At 54.7% G+C, this 24,061-nt stretch overlaps 2 protein-coding genes across 8 annotated transcripts in view; one reads left to right on the top strand and one right to left on the bottom strand.

Moving 5' to 3' along the window:
* Window positions 1-24,061, bottom strand: part of LOC128412017 (zinc finger protein 420-like) — a 983,187-nt gene that overhangs the window by 828,473 nt on the left and 130,653 nt on the right. The gene's annotated exons all lie outside the window — the stretch shown is intronic.
* On the top strand, window positions 2,237-14,334 carry LOC128412016 (ankyrin repeat domain-containing protein 50-like). Of its 3 annotated transcripts, none has more exons than XM_053384745.1 (4): window positions 2,237-2,250; window positions 4,129-4,628; window positions 8,324-8,556; window positions 10,048-14,334. In XM_053384745.1, exons 2-4 carry the CDS (start codon window positions 4,237-4,239, stop codon window positions 13,011-13,013), a joined length of 3,591 nt encoding a protein of 1,196 aa, XP_053240720.1. In that variant the 5' UTR covers window positions 2,237-2,250; window positions 4,129-4,236; the 3' UTR covers window positions 13,014-14,334. The 3 variants fall into 3 exon arrangements, with proteins under 3 accessions (XP_053240720.1, XP_053240719.1, XP_053240718.1); XM_053384744.1 differs by lacking the exon at window positions 2,237-2,250 and adding an exon at window positions 2,949-3,020; XM_053384743.1 differs by lacking the exon at window positions 2,237-2,250 and adding an exon at window positions 3,067-3,361.

Genomic DNA, 24,061 nt, shown 5'->3' with positions numbered 1-24,061 from the left:
CAATAAGTGAAATAGAGGCTAATTGTATTAAAGGATGGCATATAAAAAAGGGACACGGGTGGCGCTGTGGGTTAAACCACAGAGCTTAGGGCTTGCCGATCAGAAGGTCGGCGGTTCGAATCCCCGTGACGGAGTGAGCTCCCATTGCTCGGTCCCTGCTCCTGCCAACCTAGCAGTTTGAAAGCACGTCAAAGTGCAAGTAGATAAATAGGTACCACTCCAGCGGGAAGGTAAACGGCGTTTCCGGGCGCTGCTCTGGTTCACCAGAAGTTGCTTAGTCACGCTGGCCACATGACCCGGAAGTTGTCTGCGGACAAACGCCGGCTCCCTCGGCCTATAGAGCGAAATGAGTGCCGCAACCCGAGTTGTCCGCGACTGGACCTAATGGTCAGGGGTCCCTTTATCTTTATGGCATATAAAGCAGTAAGTTTAGGGTGGGAATAAAAATATGGAAGTAAAGGTGGCAGTGCCCTCCTCCTCCATGAACTTGCCCAGGCCGCTTTAAAGCCATCTGGGTTGCGACCAGTGTTTAACTATGCGCTCTGTGAAAGGTGGCGAGGGAGAGATAAGTGTGTCATCTAACAATGGCGGCAACCGGTCCTGGGCCTCCCTGTGTGCCAGTGGTCCAGCCTGGGCACCTGCGTGTGAGTGTGGCAGAGGGTTGGACTAGATGACCCCTTAGGTCCCTTCCAGCTCTACAATTCTGCTGACCCCACAGCCCTTTCCCCCGACACTCAGCAGCGGGGAGAGGGGTGTCCTCAAAGGACCCCAATCTCACCCTCTGGGCCTCCCCCCCCCCGAGACCTGCTTCTCCTGCCCCCTTGGCCCCTCTCCAGAGGATATCCGGCTGTTTTGTGCCTCCGCTTCCTTCCCGGAGACTTGGGACAAGGCGTCTGCATCCCGGTTTCAGACAGGATCCCACCCGCTTTGGCCCGAAGCCCAGAGTCCTGGCCTTGCCGTCATCTCCTGGACAAACAGGATCTTGCCAGGCCCCTGCAGGAAGGCAGGAAGGCAGAAGCAAAGGAGCTGAAGGTCCACAAAAGCCGGAAGGGCTTTGGAACTCACTGCCACTGGATTCAAGGGGAATACAAGCAGGTTCAAAAGCCAGTGTGTTTTCTGGAAGTGCATTTCCTCGGTTTCCTTCTCACGTTCAGGGTCAGGAATAAGTCGCAAAGGCGGTTCTGGGTTGGGTCTCCTGGTAACCACTGAAATGCCAGTCTGGGGGTTAGCTAGTGTGCTGCAGCAGTCAAGAGTGTGGGACCAGGACCTGGGAGATCAGAGTTCAAATCCCACCCCCACCCCACCCCCCGGCCCTGAAGCTTAGTGGGTGACCTTGTGCCAGCTACTCACGACCCCTTTGACTGGCAGAATGGGCACTGCCAGAGGCGACACCTGATGCCCCTTCTGCTTTTGTAAGCACTTCATATTTCAGTGTGGCAATCCTTGCACTTTGGAACTCCCTGCCACATGACACCAGACAGGCGGTTTTGCATGGCTCTTTCCAGCACCTTCTCCTCCAGGCAAGACCCCCCAGAGGCTTGCAAAGTCAGTGCCAGCCTGGAACTGTTTTTTCCAGCCTGTTGTTCTTTCAGCTTTCCAAAAGTCTTACCTTCTCGCTGCTAACTCTCCGCATGGATAATTTCATTTTTTTTAATGTTTTTTGGAAAGCGCTTTGAGGTTGCTGTTGTTTTACGATCAAGAGGTGTGTAAATTTTATGGAATAAGTAAATACTGGAAGAAGATTTATTTTTTTTACATTTTAACAATGTATCATCATGAAAAAGAGAGGAAAGGATGGGGGGGGGGAATGAGCGGGGCTTTTTTGCCTTTTATTTAGTGATCTTGCAGGCCCCCACCCTGACCTCCGCGCACCATCCAACCATGGTCACCCCCCACCCAGGGACCCCTTTGCAGACCCGGGTCCCAATCCCTTGCCAGACCAGCGCCTCCCCCCAAAAGGAGCCCAGGGCCCCCCCCCCTTGGCAGGGGTTGCAATTGGGGGCAGAGACTTACTCCCTAGGCAACGCGCCCCGGAGCGGGGCCGGGCTTTGCAGAAGCCTCCTTCTCGGCGGCGGGGGGGGGGCGCGGCGCTCCGCACGCGCTCAGGGGCGCCCTCGCCTCCGCTCGTGCACAGGGGGGGGGGGGTCCCCGCGGGGCCGCCTCCCCCTTCCTGTCTCCCGGCCGGAGCGAGCGGAAGTTTGGCGGCTGCCCGGCCAGCCGAGGAAGAAGGAGGAGGAGGAGGAGGAGCAGGTAAGCCAGATTGGGGCGGGGGGGGGGAAGAAAAAGACACGTTGCGGGGGGGGGCAGGAAAATCTGGCCCCTCCCCCTCCCTGCGGCCACCTTGCAGCGCCCCTCCCCCAGCCAAGGAGCCCCCCCCGAAAAAGCTGCCCATTCTGCAGCCCCCCCGACAGACGGGCGTCCACTTCGCTCCCCCCCCCCAGCTCTTCAGGCGCCCCCTTTCTGCTCCCTCCCCGTTGCGAAGTGGGGGCGCGGGAAGATGGGGGTCCTTATTTCCTGCCCCCTTCAGTCCCCCCCCAATTCCTCTTCTGAGCTCCGCCTCCCTGCAGGGCTGGACGGTCCTCGCCTCGCCAGCCCCGGCGGGGGGGCACACATGCACACGGGGGTCTTGTAGGGAGAGGCCCGGCCGCGCCCCCCCCCGCCGTCCCCTTCCGCACCCACCCTACAAGCCCTCCGGCCCCGCTCCGCGAAATGGCCCCATTTCACAGCTTCCGAGGGAAAGTCGAGGCTTGGCTCCGTCTTGCCCCCCCCAATAGATCCTGCATTCCTCGGCTTGCAGAGACTGCTCTCCCCCCCCCCAGCCCAGCCCCCCCCCTCCTCGGGCTTCCTGCTCCGTGCAGGGCAAGACCAGGCAAGACTCGGCCTGGGCAATCTCCCCCCCCCCCCGCCCTTCCCTATAAATACCGCGGTGGGGGGGGGCAGAGGGAGTGTCTCCCCATTGCACAAGGTGCGGCTGGGCATGTCTGCAGCGGAAGGACTGGCCCGGCCTGGCTGGGCTGGAGGTGCGCCCCCCCCCGGCATGCAACACCCCTTTCCTTCTTGTGGGGGGAGTGATTTCCAGGGCTGGGGGTGCGGAAGCACATCCTGGTTCCCTCGGTTGGGTCTGATCGGGAGAGGGAGGGAGCCGGCATCCTGCTTGCCCCCCCCCCCCGCGTCTACAGCAAGAGCACCTTGGGCAGGAGGGGGTTACTGGCCCGGCTGCTGAGGGTGGGGTGGGGGGGATGAATCAGCATCCGCTGCTCCTGCTGAGGCAGCCGCCCTCCGCACCCTGACCGGCGGGGCCCTTGGGTGCCAGCAGAAGGAAGAGACGGGCCGCAGGAGGGGAGAGATTCTGGCAGCAAAGGTCAGCCAGTGTTGGGGGGCATGGAGGCGTGGGGTGCTGTTCAGCACCCAGAGTTCAAAGAAGGGGGTGCCATGGGTAGGACTGTCAGACTCAGACCCTTGACTCCATTGAGTTCAGTGCAGCCTGTTCTGACCGGCAGCAGACCTTTCTCCCATTGGGAGCCTTCTGCACTCCAAGCAGGTGTTTGGCCCCGGAGGGAAAGCCTTTCCTTTCAGCCCTGGGGCCACAGAAAGCTGACTCAGACACCCAGCCCATCTGGTGCAGGACGGCCAGCGCTCTGGCTGGCAGCTTCTCTCTGGGATTTTGGGCAGGGTGCCCCCCCCCCAGGCCTTCCCAAAGATGCCGCCAACTGGGGTTTGTGCCGGCGGGGACCTTCTGCTTGCCAAGCAGGCGCTTTCCCACTCCGCTGCCACCCCTTGTCTCTGAGAGGAAGCTCAGCAGAGCGTGAGATCCTCAAGGCCGTGGGTTCAAGCAGCGGGTTGGGCAGACGATCCCTGAATTGCAGCGGGTTGGGCTGGATGACCCTCGGGGTCCCTTCCAAGTCCCCCATTCCTGTTAGTCCTGGTTCTTTAGGAAAAGTTGCCTGGTAAAGGAACAGAGGGCCAGGCCCTGGGGGAAACTCAGCATCACTTACTCCGACTGGCAGCAGTGGGGGGGGGGTCTGTCTCACAGCCTGGATTGGCATTCTGCATGCCAAGCGGGTGTTCTGCCCTTGTGCCCCTTCCCCACTGCCACATGGCTTAACCCTTTCTCTCTCTCTCTCCTAGGCTTCTCCCCCGCCCCACTTCCCAGCCCCCCACCTCGCCCACGGAACCGGCCCGGACCCCTCCCTCGGTGCCACCACCGCCCGGACCCCGCCATGCCCCGGGCCTGGCATGGAGCCCTCTGGCAGCCTGCTTCAGGGCAAGCCCTTCTACTGCCGGGAGTGGGCGCTGGGCCGGCTGGCGCTCAGCCTGGAGGGGGGCGGGGGGGTGCTGGTGACGGGGGGCCCGGGCAGCGGCAAGACGGCCCTGTGCACTGAGGCGCTGTGGCCCACCTCCGAGGCGGGGCGCCGGGTGGGGCTGGGCGAGAGCGCCTTGGCCTGGCACTTCTGCCAGCCCCACGATGGCACCACCTGCTCCCCCCGAGGCTTCCTCCTCCGGCTGGTGGCGCAGATCCGGCGGTGCCCCCTGCTGCCCGGGTACGGAGAGCGCCTGGGCCGGGCGGATGCCCAGAGCACCCTGGAGAATGTGCAGTGCAAGAAGGACCCGGACGAAGCCTTTCGCAGGTGAGAGAGAGCCCCCGCACAGCCCCCCTGGGAGTGGCATCCTGGTCTCCCCACTGTCCGGAGGGCAGGATCTCCCCTCCTCCTCCTGGATCAGGCCCATCGAGCCTGGCGTCCTGTTCTCACAGTGGCCAAAAACCCCTCAAAATACCTGGAAATTGAGGTAGACTGCCGCTGCACCTGGAGGCTCCATAAAAGTGTCATAAGAGTTTGCTGGCTCTCAAGGGTGGGTAAAAACCAGTCATCAAAAAAATAAAAATAGTGGATTTTTTAAAATTTAAAATAAAATGCTTTTGGAGGAAAAGTCATTCTAAAGATAGTTTTCTATTTAAGTTACGTTATAGTCCAAAGGCTATTCATTAGGAAATAAGGATTTTGTTTTTCATGTGTGTTAAAACTCAGTCTAAGTTTTTTGTTTGTTTGTTTAGCCACATCAGTTAACCAACATGGATACATTTGCTAGAACGTTATTGTTTTAGTTAAATAAATTGTTATTAAGGAAATGGTTGCTTTTTCCCCTCCTTGCAATAAAGTACAGCAGAAAAGTTGTCCAAATATAAACAGTTAACTAATTAAACCTCACAATAATTTCATAGTTATCTATGTATTTCTAATAGTATAACCAAAGTAATTTTTGATATAAGTGTAAAAAACTACTCTGGGAATTTATTATTTCAGAAATGAAACCTTCACCTGGTTTTAAATATTAAGATTATACCAGCAAGAATGAGTCTTTCTGAAAAAATAAAATAAAAATTTATTTAAATCAAATCCATGCTGCCCGTAAGCAAGATCTGAGCCCAGGAGCTGCCTTGCTATCCTGTCGCCACTTGGCTCCCCTTTTCTCCAAACTAAAAAGCCCCAAACGCTCTATCCCCCCCCCCCACGTTGAATTGATCTTAATGCTGACCACCTTTTCAGCTGTACACAATTCCCCCCCATATATTCAATAAACGTTTTCCACTCTTCTCTAAACATGTTTTCTTCTTGTTCTCTTATTCTATATTCAAAACAAAAAAAATTTTTTCTTTCCAGTAGCACCTTAAAGACCAACTAAGTTAGTTCTTGGTATGAGCTTTCGTGTGCATGCACACTTCTTCAGATGCACTTGAAACATTGGCTTTGTCATGTATAATGAGATAAGAATCCAATGTCTTTGTTCAGACCAGGTCTCTCCATGGTTTTAAGTTTGGTAATGAGTTGCAATTCAGCAGCTTCTCTTTCCAGTCTATTTCTGAAATTCCTTTGTAGTAAAACAGCTACTTTGAGATCTTGTATAGAATGTCCTGGGAGATTGAAGTGTTCTCCTACTGGTTTCTCTGTCTTGTGATTCTTGATGTCCGATTTATGTCCGTTTATTCTTTGGCGTAAGGTTTGGCCTGTTTGTCCAATATAGAGAGCTGAAGGACACTGTTGGCATTTGATGGCATATACAATGTTAGACGATGAGCAATTAAATAGTCCCGAGATGGTATGTGTGATGTTGTTGGGGCCAGTAATGGTGTTGTCCAGGTGTATGTGGCAGCAAAGTTGGCATCTGGGTTTATTGCAGGCTCTGGTGCCAGTGTCCGTGTTACGTCTGGTTGTAGTATTATTGTGGGTTAGGAGTTGTTTAAGATTAGGTGGCTGTCTGTAGGCAATGAAAGGTCTTCCTCCCAGAGCTTGAGAAAGAGAACTATCATTGTCCAGGAGAGGTTGTAGATCTCTGATGATGCGTTGTACTGTTTTAACTTGGGAGCTGTATGTGATGACTAGAGGTGTTCTGTTATTTTCTTTTTTGGGTCTGTCTTGCAGCAAGTTCTCTCTGGGTATCTGTCTGGCTCTGTTGATCTATTGTCTAACTTCATCTCCTGGGTATTTTAGTTCTAAAAAGGTTTGCTGTAGATCTCTTAGGTGAGAGCCTCTGTCTGTAGAATTGGAACAGATACGGCTGTAACGTAGTGCCTGGCTATATACAATGGACTGTTTGGTATGTTTGGGATGGTAGCTAGAGGCATGTAGATATGTATCTGAAGAAGTGTGCATGCACACGAAAGCTCATACCAAGAACTAACTTAGTTGGTCTTTAAGGTGCTACTGGAAAGAAAAATTTTGTTTTGTTTTGACTATGGCAGACCAACACGGCTACCTTTCTGTAACTGATCTTATTCTATATGTTAAGTCTGCCAGCTGCACATATTCCATCAGCTCAAGTTGCCATTCTTCTTTGTTTGGGACCTCGCTCGTTTTCCGTTTTTGGGCTAACGAAACACGTGCCACAGTATTGGCATACATAAATAACCTTTTCTGACACCTGGGAATTCCAGTCTGAATTATCCCCAACAGAAAAGACTCTGGGTTTTTTTGGGGGGGAAAGTACTTTTAAACATTTTTTCCAATTCATTATGAATTATTTCCCAATATATTTTTTACCCTTTTACAAGTCGACCACATATGAAAGAATGCCTCTGGGTGTTCCCCATTTGCAATATTCACATTGTGTGCCCCCCCAGCATAACAATTTATCAAAGATACATCATCCTCAATTCCCCCTCCCCATTTTTCCCTCCCCCAAAAAGAAAAACCCTCTCTCCCCCCACCCCGACTTCCCTCAGCTCCTCTCTCTGTGTTTTCAACACTTGTTATTCTCTGCATATTATAAAATTGTAAAGATCCTTAATGTATCTATATATATGTTACCAATATATGCTCTGGTCCAGGGGGTCACGAAGAGTCGGACACGACTAAACGACTAAACAACAACAACAAACATGTTACCAATAAAAAGTTTGTGCATGTTTATTCAAAACCTGCCAAGGAGTCCAGTTCATTTTGTTGTTTCTTTAGGTAATTTGTAAAAGGTTCCCATTCTTCTTTAAAGTCACAGTTGTCCTTATCTCGTAGTTTATGAGTCAATTTCGCCAATTCCGCTTAGTCCATCGGTTTCTCTTGCCACACTTCTTCGGTCGGGATTTCCATCCTTGTGCTATTAAGACTCTCACCACCGTTGTCGTATACATAAGATATTTTTCAGTTTCAGAAAAATTCCATCAGTGAAAGATTGGCAAATTAAATTTTGTGAATACATAAATCTGGCAAGACTCACAGCTTACATAAGGGGGCAATCGGACCAGAAATTATTAAAAGAATGGGGTTGTGCTAAAGACTATATGAAAAAACATTGTTCTGGAGTTAGTATATTGGTATGTAATGAATGATGCTTTACAGGGTTAAAGAATAAGAAAAATGGTGTAAAAAAGCACAAAGATGGAAGTAATCTAATTAGACACAACAATACAGGAAGAGTAAATTTTTTGAGGTCTTAGAACAAAGGAAGGAAGTCAATTTGTGTTTATGTACGTAATGATATGGTTTTGTTCTGTAGGTGTGTGCTTTTTTGTCTTTGTTTAGTTTCGTTTCCTTTGCTTTTTTTTTTTCCTTTTCCTTTTCTGTTTTTTTTCTATATGTTCCCGGGATTTTTGTCTGGATAGTATTATTTTGGATTCAATGTTTGTAATTTTTGTTATGATTCTGCATTGAAAATAAAAAAACTCAAAAAAAAAAAAGAGATATTTTTCAGTTTCCTTGGCAGGTCTTTTCCTAAAATGCTTCAGGCTTTTTTTACAAATGTTAATTGGAACATTTTCTTCAACTCGTTGGACATCATTTCCCCCCTTTTTTTAATTTCACCCTTCCTTCCCTCCTTCTTCCATCCCCAGGGCCGTCCTGCTGCCCCTGCTGGACCTGCCGCCCCCCGCCAAGCCCCTCCTGCTGGTGGTGGACGCTCTGGACGCCGGCCAGGCGGAGCGCGAGGAGGAGCGAGCCCCCCCTCCGGGGCCCAGCCGGACCATCGCCCAGCTCCTGGGGGGCCACCTGCAGCTGCTGCCCCCCTGGCTGCTCCTGGTCTGCACTGCCCGCTCCCACAGCAAGGGGGTGCTACGCCTCTTCAACGGTGAGGGGGGGCCCAGCCAAAGGGGAGGGGGGCCATGGACTTGGGTCCGCTGGGGTCTCTAAAAGCCGGGCGGCTCTTCAGAAATGGCTTCAGAAGTCCCCAGTGCAATGCCCGATATGCAGCTAACTTCTCTTTAACATTAATCTTCTTTAAAGTTGCATATCACCCTTCATCTGGGATAGCTCAGTTGGAAGAGCATGAGACTCTTACTTTCAGGGTTGTGGGTTCAAGTCCTGTGTTGGGCAAAAGATTATTGCTGGGGTGGGTGGGGCGTAAATAAAGACAGAAATAAATATTATTATCATTGCATTGCAGGGGGTTGGACTGGATGGTACCTTCCAGTTTTACAGTATGATAATTTAGAACTTAGATAATTTAGAATTTAGATGGGGTGGCGCTGTGGGTTAAACCAAAGAGCCTAGGGCTTGCTGATCAGAAGGTCGGCAGTTCGAATCCCCACGACGGGGTGAGCTCCCGTTGCTCGGTCCCAGCTCCTGCCAACCTAGCAGTTCGAAAGCACGTCAAAGTGCAAGTAGATAAATAGTTCCTGCTCCGGCGGGAAGGTAAACAGCGTTTCTGTGTGCTGCTCTGGTTCGCCAGAAGCGGCTTAGTCATGCCGGCCACATGACCCGGAAGCTGTATGCCGGCTCCCTCGGCCAATAAAGCGAGATGAGTGCCGCAACCCCGGAGTCGGTCACGACTGGACCTAATGGTCAGGGTACCTTTACCTTTACCTTAATTTAGAACAGTGTTTCCCAAACTTGTGTCTCCAGCTATTTTTGGACTACAGTTCCCATCCTCCCTCACCACTGCGCCTGATAGGTTGGGATGATGGGAGTTGTAGTCCAAAAACAGCTGGAGAACCAATCTGCAATTGGAAAACTTTTATTGAATATATGGGCAATAATTGTTTACAGCTGAAAATGCTGGCAGAATTAAGATAAATTCAACAGGGTAAATAAGTTTTGGTGGATGCAATAATGGAATACTGATTGGTATAGTTTTTGTAAAATATGCAGGGATTTGTGATATGTAAAATGAACCATGGAAAGAGAAGAAGGGCAGTCTTGATATATTAAGGATGTAAAATGAGTATTTTAAATTGTAAAACAGAAAGTTTAATAAAAATTATTAAAAAAACAGCTGGAGACCCAAGTTTGGGAAGCACTGATCTATAATAATCTATAATAATGATCCTGAAACAGTTCACAGCATAAAAATACAGAATAAAACCACAATGCAACCATAATCTTTAGTATTTTTAAAGCTTTTAGTAGTGAAAACCACCTTGAGCCTTGAGGAAAAGATGGCATATACAGGATATTATTACTATTTCATGGCACTTTCCAGGGTGCCCCTGTGGGTGCCAAGTGCAGCCGACTGTTGGCATGCTATCCCCACTTTTGGGGGGCTCACATTTTTGTGGGGGGGCTTTTTGGGGGGAGACCCAGCCCCTTCTCACCCCTCGGTTGTCCCCTCGACGCCCCGCAGGGTTCCGGCGCCTGTGCCTGGACGACCTTCGCCGGGAGCCAGTGGTCTGCGATGTCCAGCAGTACATCCTGGCGCGGCTGGACCGGGAGGAGCCCCTCCGGCGCCACCTGACCCACGACACGGCCGAGGCCCTGAGCCAGCTGCACATCAAGAGCAACGGGTGCCTGCTGTACCTGGAGCGGGTGCTGGACGGCGTGGCGGGCGAGCTGGTCACCCTGCGCGAGGTGCGCCACATCCCGGGCACCCTCTACGGCCTCTACCTCTGGCTGTGCCAGCGTCTCTTCCCGGGCCAGGACTTTGCCCTTGTCCGCCCCCTGCTGGAGGCCCTCCTGGCTGCACCGCGCCCCCTGCGCCCCATGGAGCTGTACGCTGCGGTGTGGACTCGCCGCCCAGTGCCCCGGGAGGAATTTGAGGGCTGGCTGGCATCCCTAGCGCCGCTACTGCACCAGGGACCCAGTGGCACCTGCATCCTCTTCCACGCCAGCTTCGCCGAGTGGCTCTGCGACGTCAAGCACTGCACCCAGAGGTACCTCTGCTGCCCGGCCCGTGGGCACGCCTCCCTCGCCATGAGCGCCTCGTGCCGCGCACCTGCGCTGTTGCCCGAGCAGGTGCATGAACTGGCGCACCACCTGCTGCACGCCGAACTGGGCATGGAGGCTTGGCAGCTGGCGCTGTGGCTGGTGTGGTGCGGGGCGCCAGTCGAGCGCTGCCTGGAGCCTGAGGAGGCGCTGCTGCTGCCCCTGGCGCCTGCGGTGCTGGAGCTTCTGGTGCTGGCGGGGGCACGGATGGGTTCCCAGGGGCCTGGACCATCCCTTCAACAGGCCCTCGAGAGGGAGGACTCGGTGCGGCTGCTCCTGGAAAACGGTGCCAGTGTCAACCAGCGGGACGTCACAGGGCGCACCCTGCTGGCCAGCGCCGCTCACAGCGGCAACCATGAGGTGGCGGGTCTCCTCCTGGCACGTGGGGCACAGGCCGAGGTCCCGGACCGGCACGGGCAGACGCCCATGACCCTGGCTGCCCGCCAGGGCCACACCAAAGTCCTGCTCTGTTTGCTGGCACACGGCGCCCAGGTAGATCGCCCTGACCGGGAGGGCTGGACGGCGCTGCGGGCAGCCGCCTGGGGGGGCCACGGTGAGGCCGTGGGGGTCCTGCTACGAGCCGGCGCCAACGTGGACTGTGCTGACGCAGAAGGGAGGACGGCGCTGAGGGCGGCGGCCTGGGGGGGCCACGAGGAGATAGTTGCCACACTGCTGGAGCACGGAGCTGATCTCAACCGGGCAGATACAGAGGGACGCACAGCACTCATTGCGGCTGCCTACATGGGGCATCGCGAGATTGTGGCGCTGCTGCTGGCGCACGGAGCCCACGTGGACCACGCCGACGTGGACGGGCGCACGGCCCTGTCGGTGGCGGCCCTGTGCGTGCCTGCCAGCCGCGGCTATGCCAAGGTGGTGGAGCTCCTCCTGGACTACGGGGCGTCCCCGGGGCACAAGGACCGGGATGGCATGACCCCCTTGCTCGTGGCCGCCTATGAGGGCCACGCCGACGTGGTGGAGCTGCTGCTGGAGGCCGGGGCGGACGTGGACGAGGCCGACGGGGCTGGTTGTGCCCCTCTGCTGGCAGCCGCCTCCATGGGCCACCGTGCTGTGGTGGACACCTTGCTGCTCTGGGGGGCAGCCGTCGACGGGCTGGACGGTGAGGGACGCACGGCACTGGGTGTGGCCGCTGGGCAGGGCAGCGAGGCGGTGGTTCGGGCGCTGCTGGAGAGAGGCCTGGACGAGAACCACCGGGATGCCCTGGGCTGGACCCCACTGCACCTAGCCGCCTGGCAGGGCCACGCCAGGACGTGCGCCGCGCTCCTGGAGGCCGGGGCCCGTGTGGCGGAAACGAACCGAGATGGGAGGGTGCCCCTGATGCTGGCTGCCCAGGAGGGCCACATGGACACCGTGCAGCTCCTGCTGGACCGCGGCTCCCCCATCGACCATCAGGGCTACGATGGGCTCTCCGCCCTCTCGCTGGCCATGCTGGGCGGCCACCGATCCACGGCTGAGCTGCTCCTGCGCAAGGGGGCCGACGTCAACCTCTCGGATGCTGAGGGGCGCCCCATGCTGTACCTGCTGGTACTTGAGGGGCGCCTGGAGATGGCGGAGCTGCTGCTGGAGAATGGGGCTGGGCTAGAGGGGCAGGACGCCCAGGGACGCTCAGCCCTGCATGTGGCCTGCTGGCAGGGCCACGCCAAGGCGGCTCAACTGCTGCTGAGCTACGGGGCCGATGTGGATGCGTTGGACACGGAGCGCCGTTCTGCCCTGCACCTGGCAGCCTGGAGGGGCCACGCCCAGATCGCCCGGCTGCTGCTGGAGGGCGGGGCTCAGCCTGACCATGCCTGCAACCAGGGGGCCACAGCGCTGGGCATCGCCGCCCAGGAGGGGCAGGCAGAGGTGGCAAAAGTCCTGCTGCAGCATGGGGCCAGCCCTGGCATCCTCGACAGAGCCGGCCGGACCCCGCTGCGTGTGGCGGCCAAGCGGGGCCACCGGGACGTCCTGCGGCTGCTGGAGGGGCATGGGGCTGCGCCCGGCTCCCCGGGCTCCGTGGGCAGCTCCCCCTCAGCCTCGCTGGACTCGGCGGCAGGCCAGCATCCCAAGTCGCAGGCCTCCCTGTGTTCCTCGGGCGCCGCCACCTCCTCCACTTTTCACTCGCTGGCCACCGCGCAGACGGTCCCCGTGGACACCCTCAGCTTCGCCCAGCAGATCCAACAGCACTCGCTGCCTCGCCGGCGCCAGGCTGCCCTCGCTGCCCCGCCCCGACCCACAGTGGCTCAGGACAAGCACAACGGGGAGGCTGTGGGGAGCCCCTTGCTCCTCTCCATCGACACCCTGGACCCCCACCTACACCTCAAGGCAGCTATCAAGCTGCAGTTTGAGGGCCCCACCTGCGGCTACGAGTACAAGCAGGAGACGCCCCTCTGACAGGCACTGAGGGGACAGGGGCATTTTCGTGAGTGGGTCTGCTAATGCACAAAGGCCTTGGTGATGGGCACTGCCACCACTTGGGGGTGGAGAGGCAGGGTGTCTGGTTGCCTCTCCCAGGACAGCACTAGTGAGGAAACGGGTTGTGAGATGTGTGGGTTAGGTTCATGGTCTGGGGGGCAGAGACCGGAAGGCAGAAATCAAGCCCGGCTACATAGCACAAAGGATCACCATCTAGGGGGCCGAGCAGATAGGGGCACTTTCCCCACGGCTCCTGGCAACACAGTCGAGGTGCCTTGGACTCCAGGTTGCCAGTTTGGGAAGGTGGACAGAACACATGGAAAAGGTTAACAGCTCCTGAACTTGAACTTTGGGGCTTTGGTGTTTGGGGTTGGACAAGAGCCAAATTCTGTGGTTAGAATTTCAAGGGAGAGGAAGGTTGGGCATGTACAGAGTGTCTTTTAGCAGGGAGGTGCCCGCTTTGTGTTCCTGTGCTGCCTTGAGGTCCAATGCCAGGCTTGCCTTAACCACCTTGCCCTCTCTCTCACTGGGAGGTGGCGCCTGCTCTGCCATGGGGTGCGGTTGAGGGGGCCATATCAGTGGGAGCCCATCCCCAAAGGGGTTGCGCACCACCTGTGCAACAGTAGACTGCCTGCCGCCACCACCTCTAGGCCCAACCAGAAGTAGAGGCGGCCTCTAGCTCTCCAGAGCGGGGCTGGCAGTGCAGGTTCTCGGCTTCTTTCCCTTCAGTGCCCCCGTGGCTGTGTTTCAGAACTTGCAGAGTCGGGAGGGACCACCGGGTCATCTAGCCCAACCCCACGCAATGCCAAGACGGGCTATTGGTGGCCCTTGGAGAAAAAGCACAGGGGACCTTCTCCGCAGCCACACCCCAAGAAATACACATAGCCCACCTCTCCCGGGGTCCCTGGCTCAGGCCCTGCCTTTGGGCCCCGTGGCCCTTGGGTGCCTGTAGGTGGCCAGCCCCTCCCCCACCCCTGGTGCTGTGACCATATGCTGCCTTCATTGGTGTCTTAACCACTTCTTTAATGAGTTGCCACAAGTGACTTTGGAACCACTGGATACCAAAAATGGCTGGTGGGAGGGAGAGCGCCCGCCCTCTTTCCCTTGTGGGGCAGCCCCCTCCCTGCCCAATGCCTCCTGCCTGCCTCTGGGAGCTGGCCAGCCATTCTAGGGGGGGGGGGTCGCCTCCTTGCTGGAGCCCAAGATGCAGATCATGGTGCTTCGTTGCTTCTCCAGGGACCCTCGTGGCTCTCCTTGATTGGCAGAACTCCCACCATCAATAAAGGTGCAACTCTGGAAACATTCTTGTCCTGGCATCTGTTGGCAGGGTGGGTGTGGGGAGGACTCAAAGGGTGGGGAACGTCCTTGCGTGCAGTGGCCTAGCAAGGGTTGCCAGGGCCCGGGGCAAAGCAACCGGTATGGCGCTCAGATCAGAAGACCAGTTCCAGACATTTTGAGCTGGCAAGACATCTTGCCAGCTGGGGGGCTTCCTGACCCAGAATATCATGGAAAAGTTCATTTATTTCAGTAATTCAACTTAAAAGGTGAAACTAATATATGAGATTAGAAAATTAGAATATTAAATGAGGCATCATATATTAGTTTCACCTTTTAAGTTGAATTACTGAAATAAATGAACTTTTCCACGATATTCGAATTTTTCGAGTTTCACCTGTATCTAACATATCGTGATATTTAGCGGCTGATCTCTTGCAATGCTCAGTGGCCAACCAGAGGCCCAATGGGAAGGCCAAAACCAGGATCCCGAGTGCAGAAGCAACTTGCTGCTATTACTCCATGGAGGCAGAGCTGAGCTGCTGGGGCCAGAAGCCACTGAGAGCCCCCCCCCCATTCAAATTCTATTCAAATTCTGGTTGCGTTAGAATTTGTCCGATGCCACAGAAATCAAGCCGAATCTGAAAATTTCAAAGGCAGCAGATTATTGTTCCAGATGCAAAGAACACTGAGAGCAAGAATAAGGATTTCTTTATTCATTCAATTTCTATACCACCCTTTATCCAAATGTACAATATTTAGAACGTTACTTTATGCAGCATAATAATAAAAGCATAATGCAGAACATAATAATATAATCACACAAACACATTTAAAGGGCTGCAGAGTATGAATCAACCAAAGGCCTAGTGGAGGAGGAACATTTTCACCTGGTGCCTAAAAATGTATAATGAAGGCACCAGGCAAACTTCCCTGGGGAGAGCAGTCCACAGACAGGGAGCCACTGCAGAGAAGGCCCCAGTCTCAAGGAGGAGACACACGAAGAAGGGCCTCAGAAGATGATCTCAGGGTCGGTTCATTTGAAGAGAGGTGGTCCTTAAGGTATTGCAACCCTGAGGCTTTATAGGTCAAAACCAGCACTTTTGAGTTGGGCCCAGAAACTAATTGGCGGCCAGGGCAATCGGCTCAAACTGTCTCGCCCTGATGAGCAACCTGACTGCCGAATTTTGCACCAACTGAATTTTCCAAACCGTCTGCAGAGGCAGCCCCACATATAACAGTAATCTAACATCATCATCATCATCATCATAATTTATTTGTACCTCGCCCATCTGGCTGGGCTTCCCCAGTCACTCTGGGTGGCTTCCAACAAAATTTTAAAATACATCAAAATGTCACACATTAAAAACTTCCCTAAACAGGGCTGCCTTCGGATATCTTCTAAAGTGTCAGGTAGTTGTTTATCTCTTCGACATCTGGTGGGAGGATGTTCCACAGGCCGGGTGCCACCACTGAGAAGGCCCTCTGCCTGGTTCCCTGTAACTTGGCTTCTTGCAGTAAGGGAACCACCAGAAGGTCCTCATAACTGGACCACAGTATCCAGGCTGAATGATGGGGGTGGAGACGCTCCTTCAGGTACACTGGATCGAGGCCGTTCAGGGCTTTAAAGGTCAGCACCAACACTTTGAATTGTGCTCAGAAACATACTGGGAGCCAATGTAGGTCTTTCAAGACCATTAATAATAATAATAATAATAATAATAAATTTTATTTATATCCCGCCCTCCCCAGCCGAAGCCGGGCTCAGGGCGGCTAACAACAATAAAACAATACAAAAGTACAACACAAACAACACTCTAAAAACATTCATTATAAAATTAATTAAATTCAAGCCACTGGCCACCATTGGGCCAGAGCTCCGCGAAGATTGCCGAGGGAGGGAGTCAGGCTGTGCCCCGGCCAAAGGCCTGGCGGAACAGCTCTGTCTTGCAGGCCCTGCGGAAAGATGTCAAGTCCCGCAGGGCCCTAGTCTCTTGTGACAGAGTGTTCCACCAGGTCGGAGCCACAGCCGAAAAAGCCCTGGCTCTAGTTGAGGCCAGCCTAACTTCTCTGTGGCCTGGGACCTTCAAGATGTTTTTATTTGAAGACCGTAAGTTTCTCTGTGGGACATACCAGGAGAGGCGGTCCTGTAGGTACGAGGGTCTCGGCGGCCGCTCCCAGTCACCAGTCTAGCTGCCGCATTCTGGATTAGTTGCAGTTTCTGGGTCACCTTCAAAGGTAGCCCCACATGGAGCGCATTGCAGTAGTCCAAGCAGGAGATAACCAGAGCATGCACCACTCTGGCCAGACAGTCCAGCTAGAGGTTACCAGAGCAGAGATGACGGAATTGAGGTTATCCCTGGCCAGACACAGGCGTAGCTGGGCCACCAGCTGAAGCTGATGGAAGCCCTCCTGGGCCACCGAGGCCACTGGAGTCTCAAACGACAAGAATGGCTCCGGGAGGAAATCAATCTATGTACCTGCTCAGCTCCTTTCTCTAGGGGTCCCAGGTGGGGGAGGGGCAAGGCAGGAAGGTGTTTTGGTCCTGGGAGTCCCAGCTCTCTCCCCGCTGTAATAAGACATTGTGGGGCACCCCCCACAAGCATCCCTGCTCAGTTTGGGGGAGCAGGAGTAGGGGTCTTGCACCCCACTGTGGGTGGGGTGGGGGGGAGCCAGTCTTGGCCCTCTTTCAACAGTACTGGAAGGTTTTCAGGCAGTGGTGCATGCTGTCTGCCACCACTAGGTGGCGCTCCCCGAGAAGGGCAACCCCCCGGGGGCTGCTTAACCCCTCAGTGGCCACGGCCCAACCCCTCCCTCGCGGAGGGTAGCAGAAGACGGCGTGGGAGAGGCGCCCCCAGTCGGCCACCACCACCCGCCCGGCCTCGTCCAGGGAGACCCCCCAGGGGTTGGTGAGCAGTGGGGGGCGGCCCTGCCCACCCAGCACCCTCAGGAGCTGCCAGGTGGGGGCCAGCACCTTGACGCAGCAGCCCCCATCCAGCCCCCGCTCAGAGACGGCCACCTCCCCCCGGCTGTTGGTGGCCACCAGGTAAGGCTTGACAAAGCCCCCCACGGTCTCCCTCCGCACCAGCCGGCCCCCGGACACCCCCAGGACATGCAGCGCCCCCAGACGCGTGTCGGCCACCAGGAACTCCCCCCGGGGGGCAAGGGCAATACCCCGGGGGCTCTGGAAGCCCTCGGCCAGGGCTTGCAGGAGGCGGCCTCGGGCGCTGTAGAGCTCCACACGGCGCCAAGAGGGGCTGGTCAGTGCCACGCAGCCCCCCCTGCCTTGGGCCACGTCAAAATAGGCCTTCCGCGGCAGGGGCATAGCCCGACCCCCAGCCCGCCCCACTTCCTGCAGCCGGCGGTTCCCAAAGTCCACCACAAAGAGGGAGCCGGCGGGGGCGGCACACAGCCCATGCGGGAGGCACAGCTGCCCCTCATGGCTGCCCCATGCCCCCCATTGCCCCACCAGCCGGTTGCAGGGAGGGCTGGGGGATCCCAGGGGGTGGGGCACAGCTGGGGCGCACTTTAAATGGGGGCTTGGGGGCTCCCCCCACCCCAGCCGAGTCCCCTTGAGGAAGGCAACCCTCTCCACTCCGCACCCCGCCAGCTCCAGACAGCTGCCCCCCAGCTGCCCCCTGCCTCTCTGCAGCCGCCCCAGGGACTCTGCTGAGGCCCACCGGGGCAGGGGCCCCCTGGCTGAGGGCGCCCGGCTGCCCAGCACAGCCACCTCCCGGAAGGGGCCCGATGCCCCCATCTCCCCACTGCTGCTGCTGTCAGAGGCGTCTTCTTGCACCCAGACCGCCCTGGCACGGAAGAGGGTGGCAGGCTCCAAAGGCAAGGGCGTGCCAGGGGTGTCGGCTGGGTCGGGGGACCCTTCTGGAAGGGACAGGCCTGGCCTGGCTGTGCCACCTGCTTCCTCAGGCCCTGACAAGCAACTCGTGGGCACCGCCACAGAGACGGCGGGCATTGCCTCTGCTGGCAGGGCTCCCTCGCTGCCCTCTGCCTCCCTCACAGCAACCTCTGCCACAGCCCCCATCTCCTCTGTCCAGCTGCATATCTCCCCCTGGGATGCCAGTCCAGCCTCAGCAGTCGGGGCCCCCCCTGGCAGCTCCGAGGGGCAGCTCTCGCTTGCCTGCTCCTTGTTGCCACCCTCTGGGCTGCTCCCTTCCGTGGGCACAGCGGGGCCTCCTCCTTGCCCTTCTCCGTTGCCCCTGGCAAGGACCTTGCTTGAGGCCAGACTGAGGACCCTCTCCTCCAGCTGGAGCTGCCCCAGGATGTGGGTCGTCCGTCCCTGCAGAGACGGCATGAAGCAGGCCCAGGTGAGCTGAAGCGAGAGGGCGCTGGCACGGGCAAGCAGATCCCGGGCCCCCTGGGCCCTCTCGGTGGAGGGTGCTGCCAGGAGGCAGGTATGGAGGTGGCTCAGCTGCTGCCGCAGGGCCTGGATCCTGGCTGCGCCCACTCGTGCCGCCTCCTCGTTGGCATCCTGGAGAGCAGCCAGCTCTCTTTGCAGCCGCAGCCGCTCTGCCCGGGCACATGCCCACAGCCGCTCCTCTTCCTGCAGCCCTGCAGCCAGGGCCTCCTCCAGGGAGTGCTGGGCCCCCGCCAGGCCCACCAGGTGGCGCTGCTGCAGGGACTTCAGCCAGTCCTGGGCACCACTCAGCGCCAGTGCCAGGGCCTTGTGATCCACAGGGCTTTGTGCCATCTCCTAGGGAGGGGGCCTTGAGACCTGGGAAGAAAGAGAGGGTGAGATGGTCATGGGGGGTGTTACGGAAATTACAGGGGGGGCACATAATAATAATAATAATAATAATAATAATAATAATAATAATAATAATAATTTATTATTTATACCCCGCCCATCTGGCTGGGCCTCCCCAGCCACTCTGGGCGGCTTCCATAAAAACCAAAAATACAGTAAAATATCACACGTTAAAAACTTCCCTGAACAGGGCTGCCTTAAGATGTCTTCTGAATGTCAGGTAGTTGTTTATCTCTTTGACATCTGCTGGAAGGGCGTTCCACAGGGCGGGCGCCACTACCGAGAAGGCCCTCTGCCTGGTTCCCTGTAGCTTTGCTTCTCGCAATGAGGGAACCGCCAGAAGGCCCTCGGCGCTGGACCTCAGCGTCCGGGCAGAATGATGGGGGTGGAGACGCTCCTTCAGGTATACTGGACCGAGGCAGTTTAGGGCTTTAAAGGTCAGCACCAACACTTTGAATTGTGCTCGGAAACGTACTGGGAGCCAATGTAGGTCTTTCAAGACCGGTGTTATATGGTCTCGGCGGCCGCTCCCAGTCACCAGTCTAGCTGCCGCATTCTGGATTAGTTGTAGTTTCTGAGTCACCTTCAAAGGTAGCCCCACGTAGAGCGCATTGCAGTAGTCCAAGCGGGAGATAACCAGAGCATGCACCACTCTGGCGAGACAGTCCGCAGGCAGATAGGGTCTCAGCCTACGTACCAGATGGAGCTGGTAAACAGCTGCCCTGGACACAGATTTGACCTGTGCCTCCATGGACAGCTGTGAGTCCAAAATGACTCCCAGGCTGCGCACCTGGTCCTTCAGGGGCACAGTTACCCCATTCAGGACCAGGGAATCCTCCACACCTGCCCGCCTCCTGTCCCCCAAAAACAGTACTTCTGTCTTGTCAGGATTCAACCTCAATCTGTTAGCCGCCATCCATCCTCCAACCTCCTCCAGACACTCACACAGGACCTTCACCGCCCTCACTGGTTCTGATTTGAAAGAGAGGTAGAGCTGGGTATCATCCGCATACTGATGAACACCCAGCCCAAACCTCCTGATGATCTCTCCCAGCGGCTGCATGTAAATGTTGAAAAGCATGGGGGAGAGGACAGAACCCTGAGGCACCCCACAAGTGAGAGCCCAGGGGTCTGAACACTCATCCCCCCCCACCACTTTCTGAACACGGCCCAGGAGGAAGGAGCGGAACCACTGTATGACAGTGCCCCCAGCTCCCAGCCCCTCAAGACGGTCCAGAAGGAAGTTATGGTCGATGGTATCAAACGCCGCTGAGAGATCCAGCAGAACTAGGAAACAGCTCTCACCTTTGTCCCTAGCCCGCCGGAGATCATCAACCAGTGCGACCAAGGCAGTTTCAGTCCCATGATGAGGCCTGAATCCCGACTGGAAGGGATCCAAATGGTCCGCTTCTTCCAGGCGTGCCTGGAGTTGTTCGGCAACCGCTCGCTCAATCACCTTGCCCAAGAATGGAAGATTTGAGACTGGGCGATAGTTGGCCATCGTGGCCACATCTAAAGATGGTTTTTTAAGAAGCGGTTTAATAACCGCCTCTTTCAGCGGGTCTGGGAAGGCTCCCTCACGGAGGGAAGCATTCACCACCCCACGAAGCCCATCGCCCAGTCCTTCCCGGCTAGCTTTTATAAGCCAGGATGGGACATCTTTAAAGTTGTTAAATATTACAAATATTATGCCTGAATGTATCCTTTCAACTTGACAGCTCAGGGAAGTCACCTAGCTTTAAAAATAATATAAAATCCATTCCTTTGCCAGTTTCCTCCATTCCAAAGCTACGGTATTTTCCCCTTGAAAGGGACTCTAGGAAGTTCCCAGAGGTGACAATTGCTGAGCTGATTGTTGGCCAAGGAAAGCCTAATCCCAGCCCCAGACTTGCCAAGGGGCCAGACATGCAAAGGAAGTTCTATTGTACTTTGGGTGGTGGGACTTCAGAGGTGTTTGCCTAGGTTAATCTTATACCTGGGTCTTGCCCTGCCATGTCTGCTTATGCTGTGGTGTGGTGTAGTGGTTAAGAGCGGTAGTCTCGTAATCTGGGGAACCGGGTTCGCGTCTCCGCTCCTCCACATGCAGCTGCTGGGTGACCTTGGGCTAGTCACACTTCTCTGAAGTCTCTCAGCCCCACTCACCTCACAGAGTGTTTGTTGTGGGGGAGGAAGGGAAAGGAGAATGTGAGCCGCTTTGAGACTCCTTTGGGTAGTGATAAAGTGGGATATCAAATCCAAACTCTTCTTCTTCTTCAATGCTAATCTTGTACCAAAGACTTGTCTGGACATGTTTGCCAAGGTTAAACTAGTGTAACCCCTGTCTACCCCTCCCCTTTGGTGACATGTCAGTGATGTAGCAAGGATGCTGTACGAACTGTATTCTGGGATATGGTGGGAAAGTTTTAAAAGTCCTTGTCGCCCCATCCTCAGGGTTCAAAATTCCTCTTTGAACCTGTTGCGCAATAAACTTTGGTCTACAGCTATTTCCTCCGGTTGGTGGCCGGACTCCTTCCTTTATTCCGCAGGGACATTCGGCTCTGCCCGACCAGCTGGGGGACTGAGCAGCCTCGCACCGAGATTTTTCCCTAACAGGTGGCATCAGCCTCGCCAACAAACAGGCTCCCTGCGGGGTGAGATGCAAAGCCTTGGCTGGCCAAGCGCAGTTAAACTGCGGAACTCCCTTTTTAAAAAGGTTATTCCAAATCTTTTTTAAAAGACCAGAGGCATTTCTGTTAAGCATTGTTGGCAGGGACATCCCAAAGGCCTTTAGGGAGGGATTCTTATATGCAACAGCCGCAGCTCAGACTTTGGTGGCAAAGGGGTGGAAGGAAGAAGAAGCCCCGACAATAACGGACTGGCACTATAAGCTACAAGAATTTGCTGAGATGACACAACTGACAAATCGCCTGAGAGGCAATTCAAATCAAAAATTTATGGGGAAATGGGATAGATATAAAAGATACGTTAAAAAATACAGTAAAGGTTCCTTATCTATGCTAGCATTTGATTGACGTTGGAGAGAGACTGAGTTGAGAAATAAGATCAAGAGCACATATTGTTATAGGAATGTATTAGATAAAATGTAAAAGGAATATACAATAATAAGAGTACATTCATTTGTAAAAAAAAAAAAGGAATATACAACGGGATAGACAGGAAGTCCAGTGTGTTGGTACGTATATGATTTGGGGGTGGGGGAATTGTCTTCGTTTTTTCTCTTTGTTTTTCTTTTATTTCTTTTCAGGTATATAAAGTTTGTATATAATCTTGGTATACTGATGGTATATATGTTGGAAAATATATTATGATAAGCTCTGTAATGTACAGTGGTACCTCGGCTTACATACGCTTCAGGTTACATACGCTTCAGGTTACAGACTCCGCTAACCCAGAAATAGTGTTTCAGGTTAAGAACTTTGCTTCAGGATGAGAACAGAAATTGTGCTCCGGCGGCATGGCGGCAGCAGGAGGCCCCATTGGCTAAAGTGGTGCTTCAGGTTAAGAACAGTTTCAGGTTAAGAACGGACCTCCAGAACGAATTAAGTACTTAATCTGAGGTACCACTGTCATATGGCAATGTTTACCAGTGTAATATAAGAATGTTAATGAATAAAACTGGGGGGGGGGGATGAAAAAATAAAAAACACAGACTGTGGAACTCCCTCCCACAGGAGACACAGATGACTACCAGCAGCTACACTGCTTCCACGGTCAGAGGCAGTGGTGCTCCAAAATGCCAGTTGCCAAAAACCACAGATCCCGCTTGTGGGTTTCACACAGGCATTTGGTTGGTCACTGTGAGGGCAGGAGGCTGGGCTGGGTGTTCCCCCTTTGGCCTGATCCAGGAGCCTCTTTGGACATTCTTGTGGAACCTCCAGCTCCAGAGGCAGTCTACCTGCACTGCTAGGTTCTTGGGAGTATTTGGCCTGTGCGAGAACAGGGCGCTGGGCTTAGCTGCTGTATTTTTCGCTCCATAAGACGCACTTTTTTCTTCCTAAAAAGTAAGAGGAAATGTCTGTGCATTTTATGGAGCGAATGCTGGTCCCTGGAGCCGAACTGCCAAGGGGAGAAAAGCAGATCATGCTTTTTTTAAAAAAAAGAGAGAGAGAGAGAGGGAAGTGGGCGTTGAAACAAAACCACTGATAGTTTGCCGATCGGGGAGAGAGATAAGGGACGCTAGAGATAAAGGAGGCTGCCTGTGAGGGGGGAGGTAAAAGTCCATGGATCCTCAGGATTTTAGCATTGGGTCACCCCAAATTCACCTCCACCAAAAAAAATCACACATCCACTGTTGCGTGGGACCGCAATGGTGAAAAAACATGGTTACAAAGCACGGATCTGCATTGATCCTCAAGATTTTTGCATTGGGTCACCCCGAATTCACCATCAGGTCACATGTCTGTGGCCACAGCATGAACCACAAAAATCACACACCCACTGTTTCGATCAGAATATTTTTTTTTCTTGTTTTCCTCCTCTAAAAAACTAGATGTGTCTTATGGTCAGGTGCGTCTTGTGGAGCAAAAAATACAGCAGTTAAGCGTCGCCATTCGCATCTCCAAAGAAGTTGCTTTCTGCTCTAGGACACGTAAGGCGGGTCTTCCCCACCTCGCCTGCCTGCCAGGTAGGAGAGCGAAAGGCAGAGTTTTGGGCTGGGAGCTGAGCCAGGAGACGGGGGACACAGAGACCGTCTCACTCTGCGCTGGAGCCAAAGCTGTGACTGCTGCAGAAGCAAGATCTCCTGGGGTGCTGCTGCTGCGAGCCCCTCCATCCTTCACTCAGGTTGTACGTAAATAAAATCATATAGTCCAAAGACACCTCCGTCTCCACTGACCTTTTCCCCAAGGAAACCAAAGATGGATCAGAAACTCCTGGTGTCTCTCACCTCTCAGAGACTGGCTAGGCAGGTAACATTATCATTATGCATTATATCTTGCGCTGCCCCTTATATAACGAAGCAAGAGAATGATTTTTAGCACCTATAATGACA

This window comes from Podarcis raffonei, chromosome 4, assembly GCF_027172205.1.
Source record: "Podarcis raffonei isolate rPodRaf1 chromosome 4, rPodRaf1.pri, whole genome shotgun sequence".
NCBI classification, from domain to species: Eukaryota; Metazoa; Chordata; class Lepidosauria; order Squamata; family Lacertidae; genus Podarcis; species Podarcis raffonei.
This window is presented reverse-complemented; position numbering and strand designations above follow the sequence as displayed.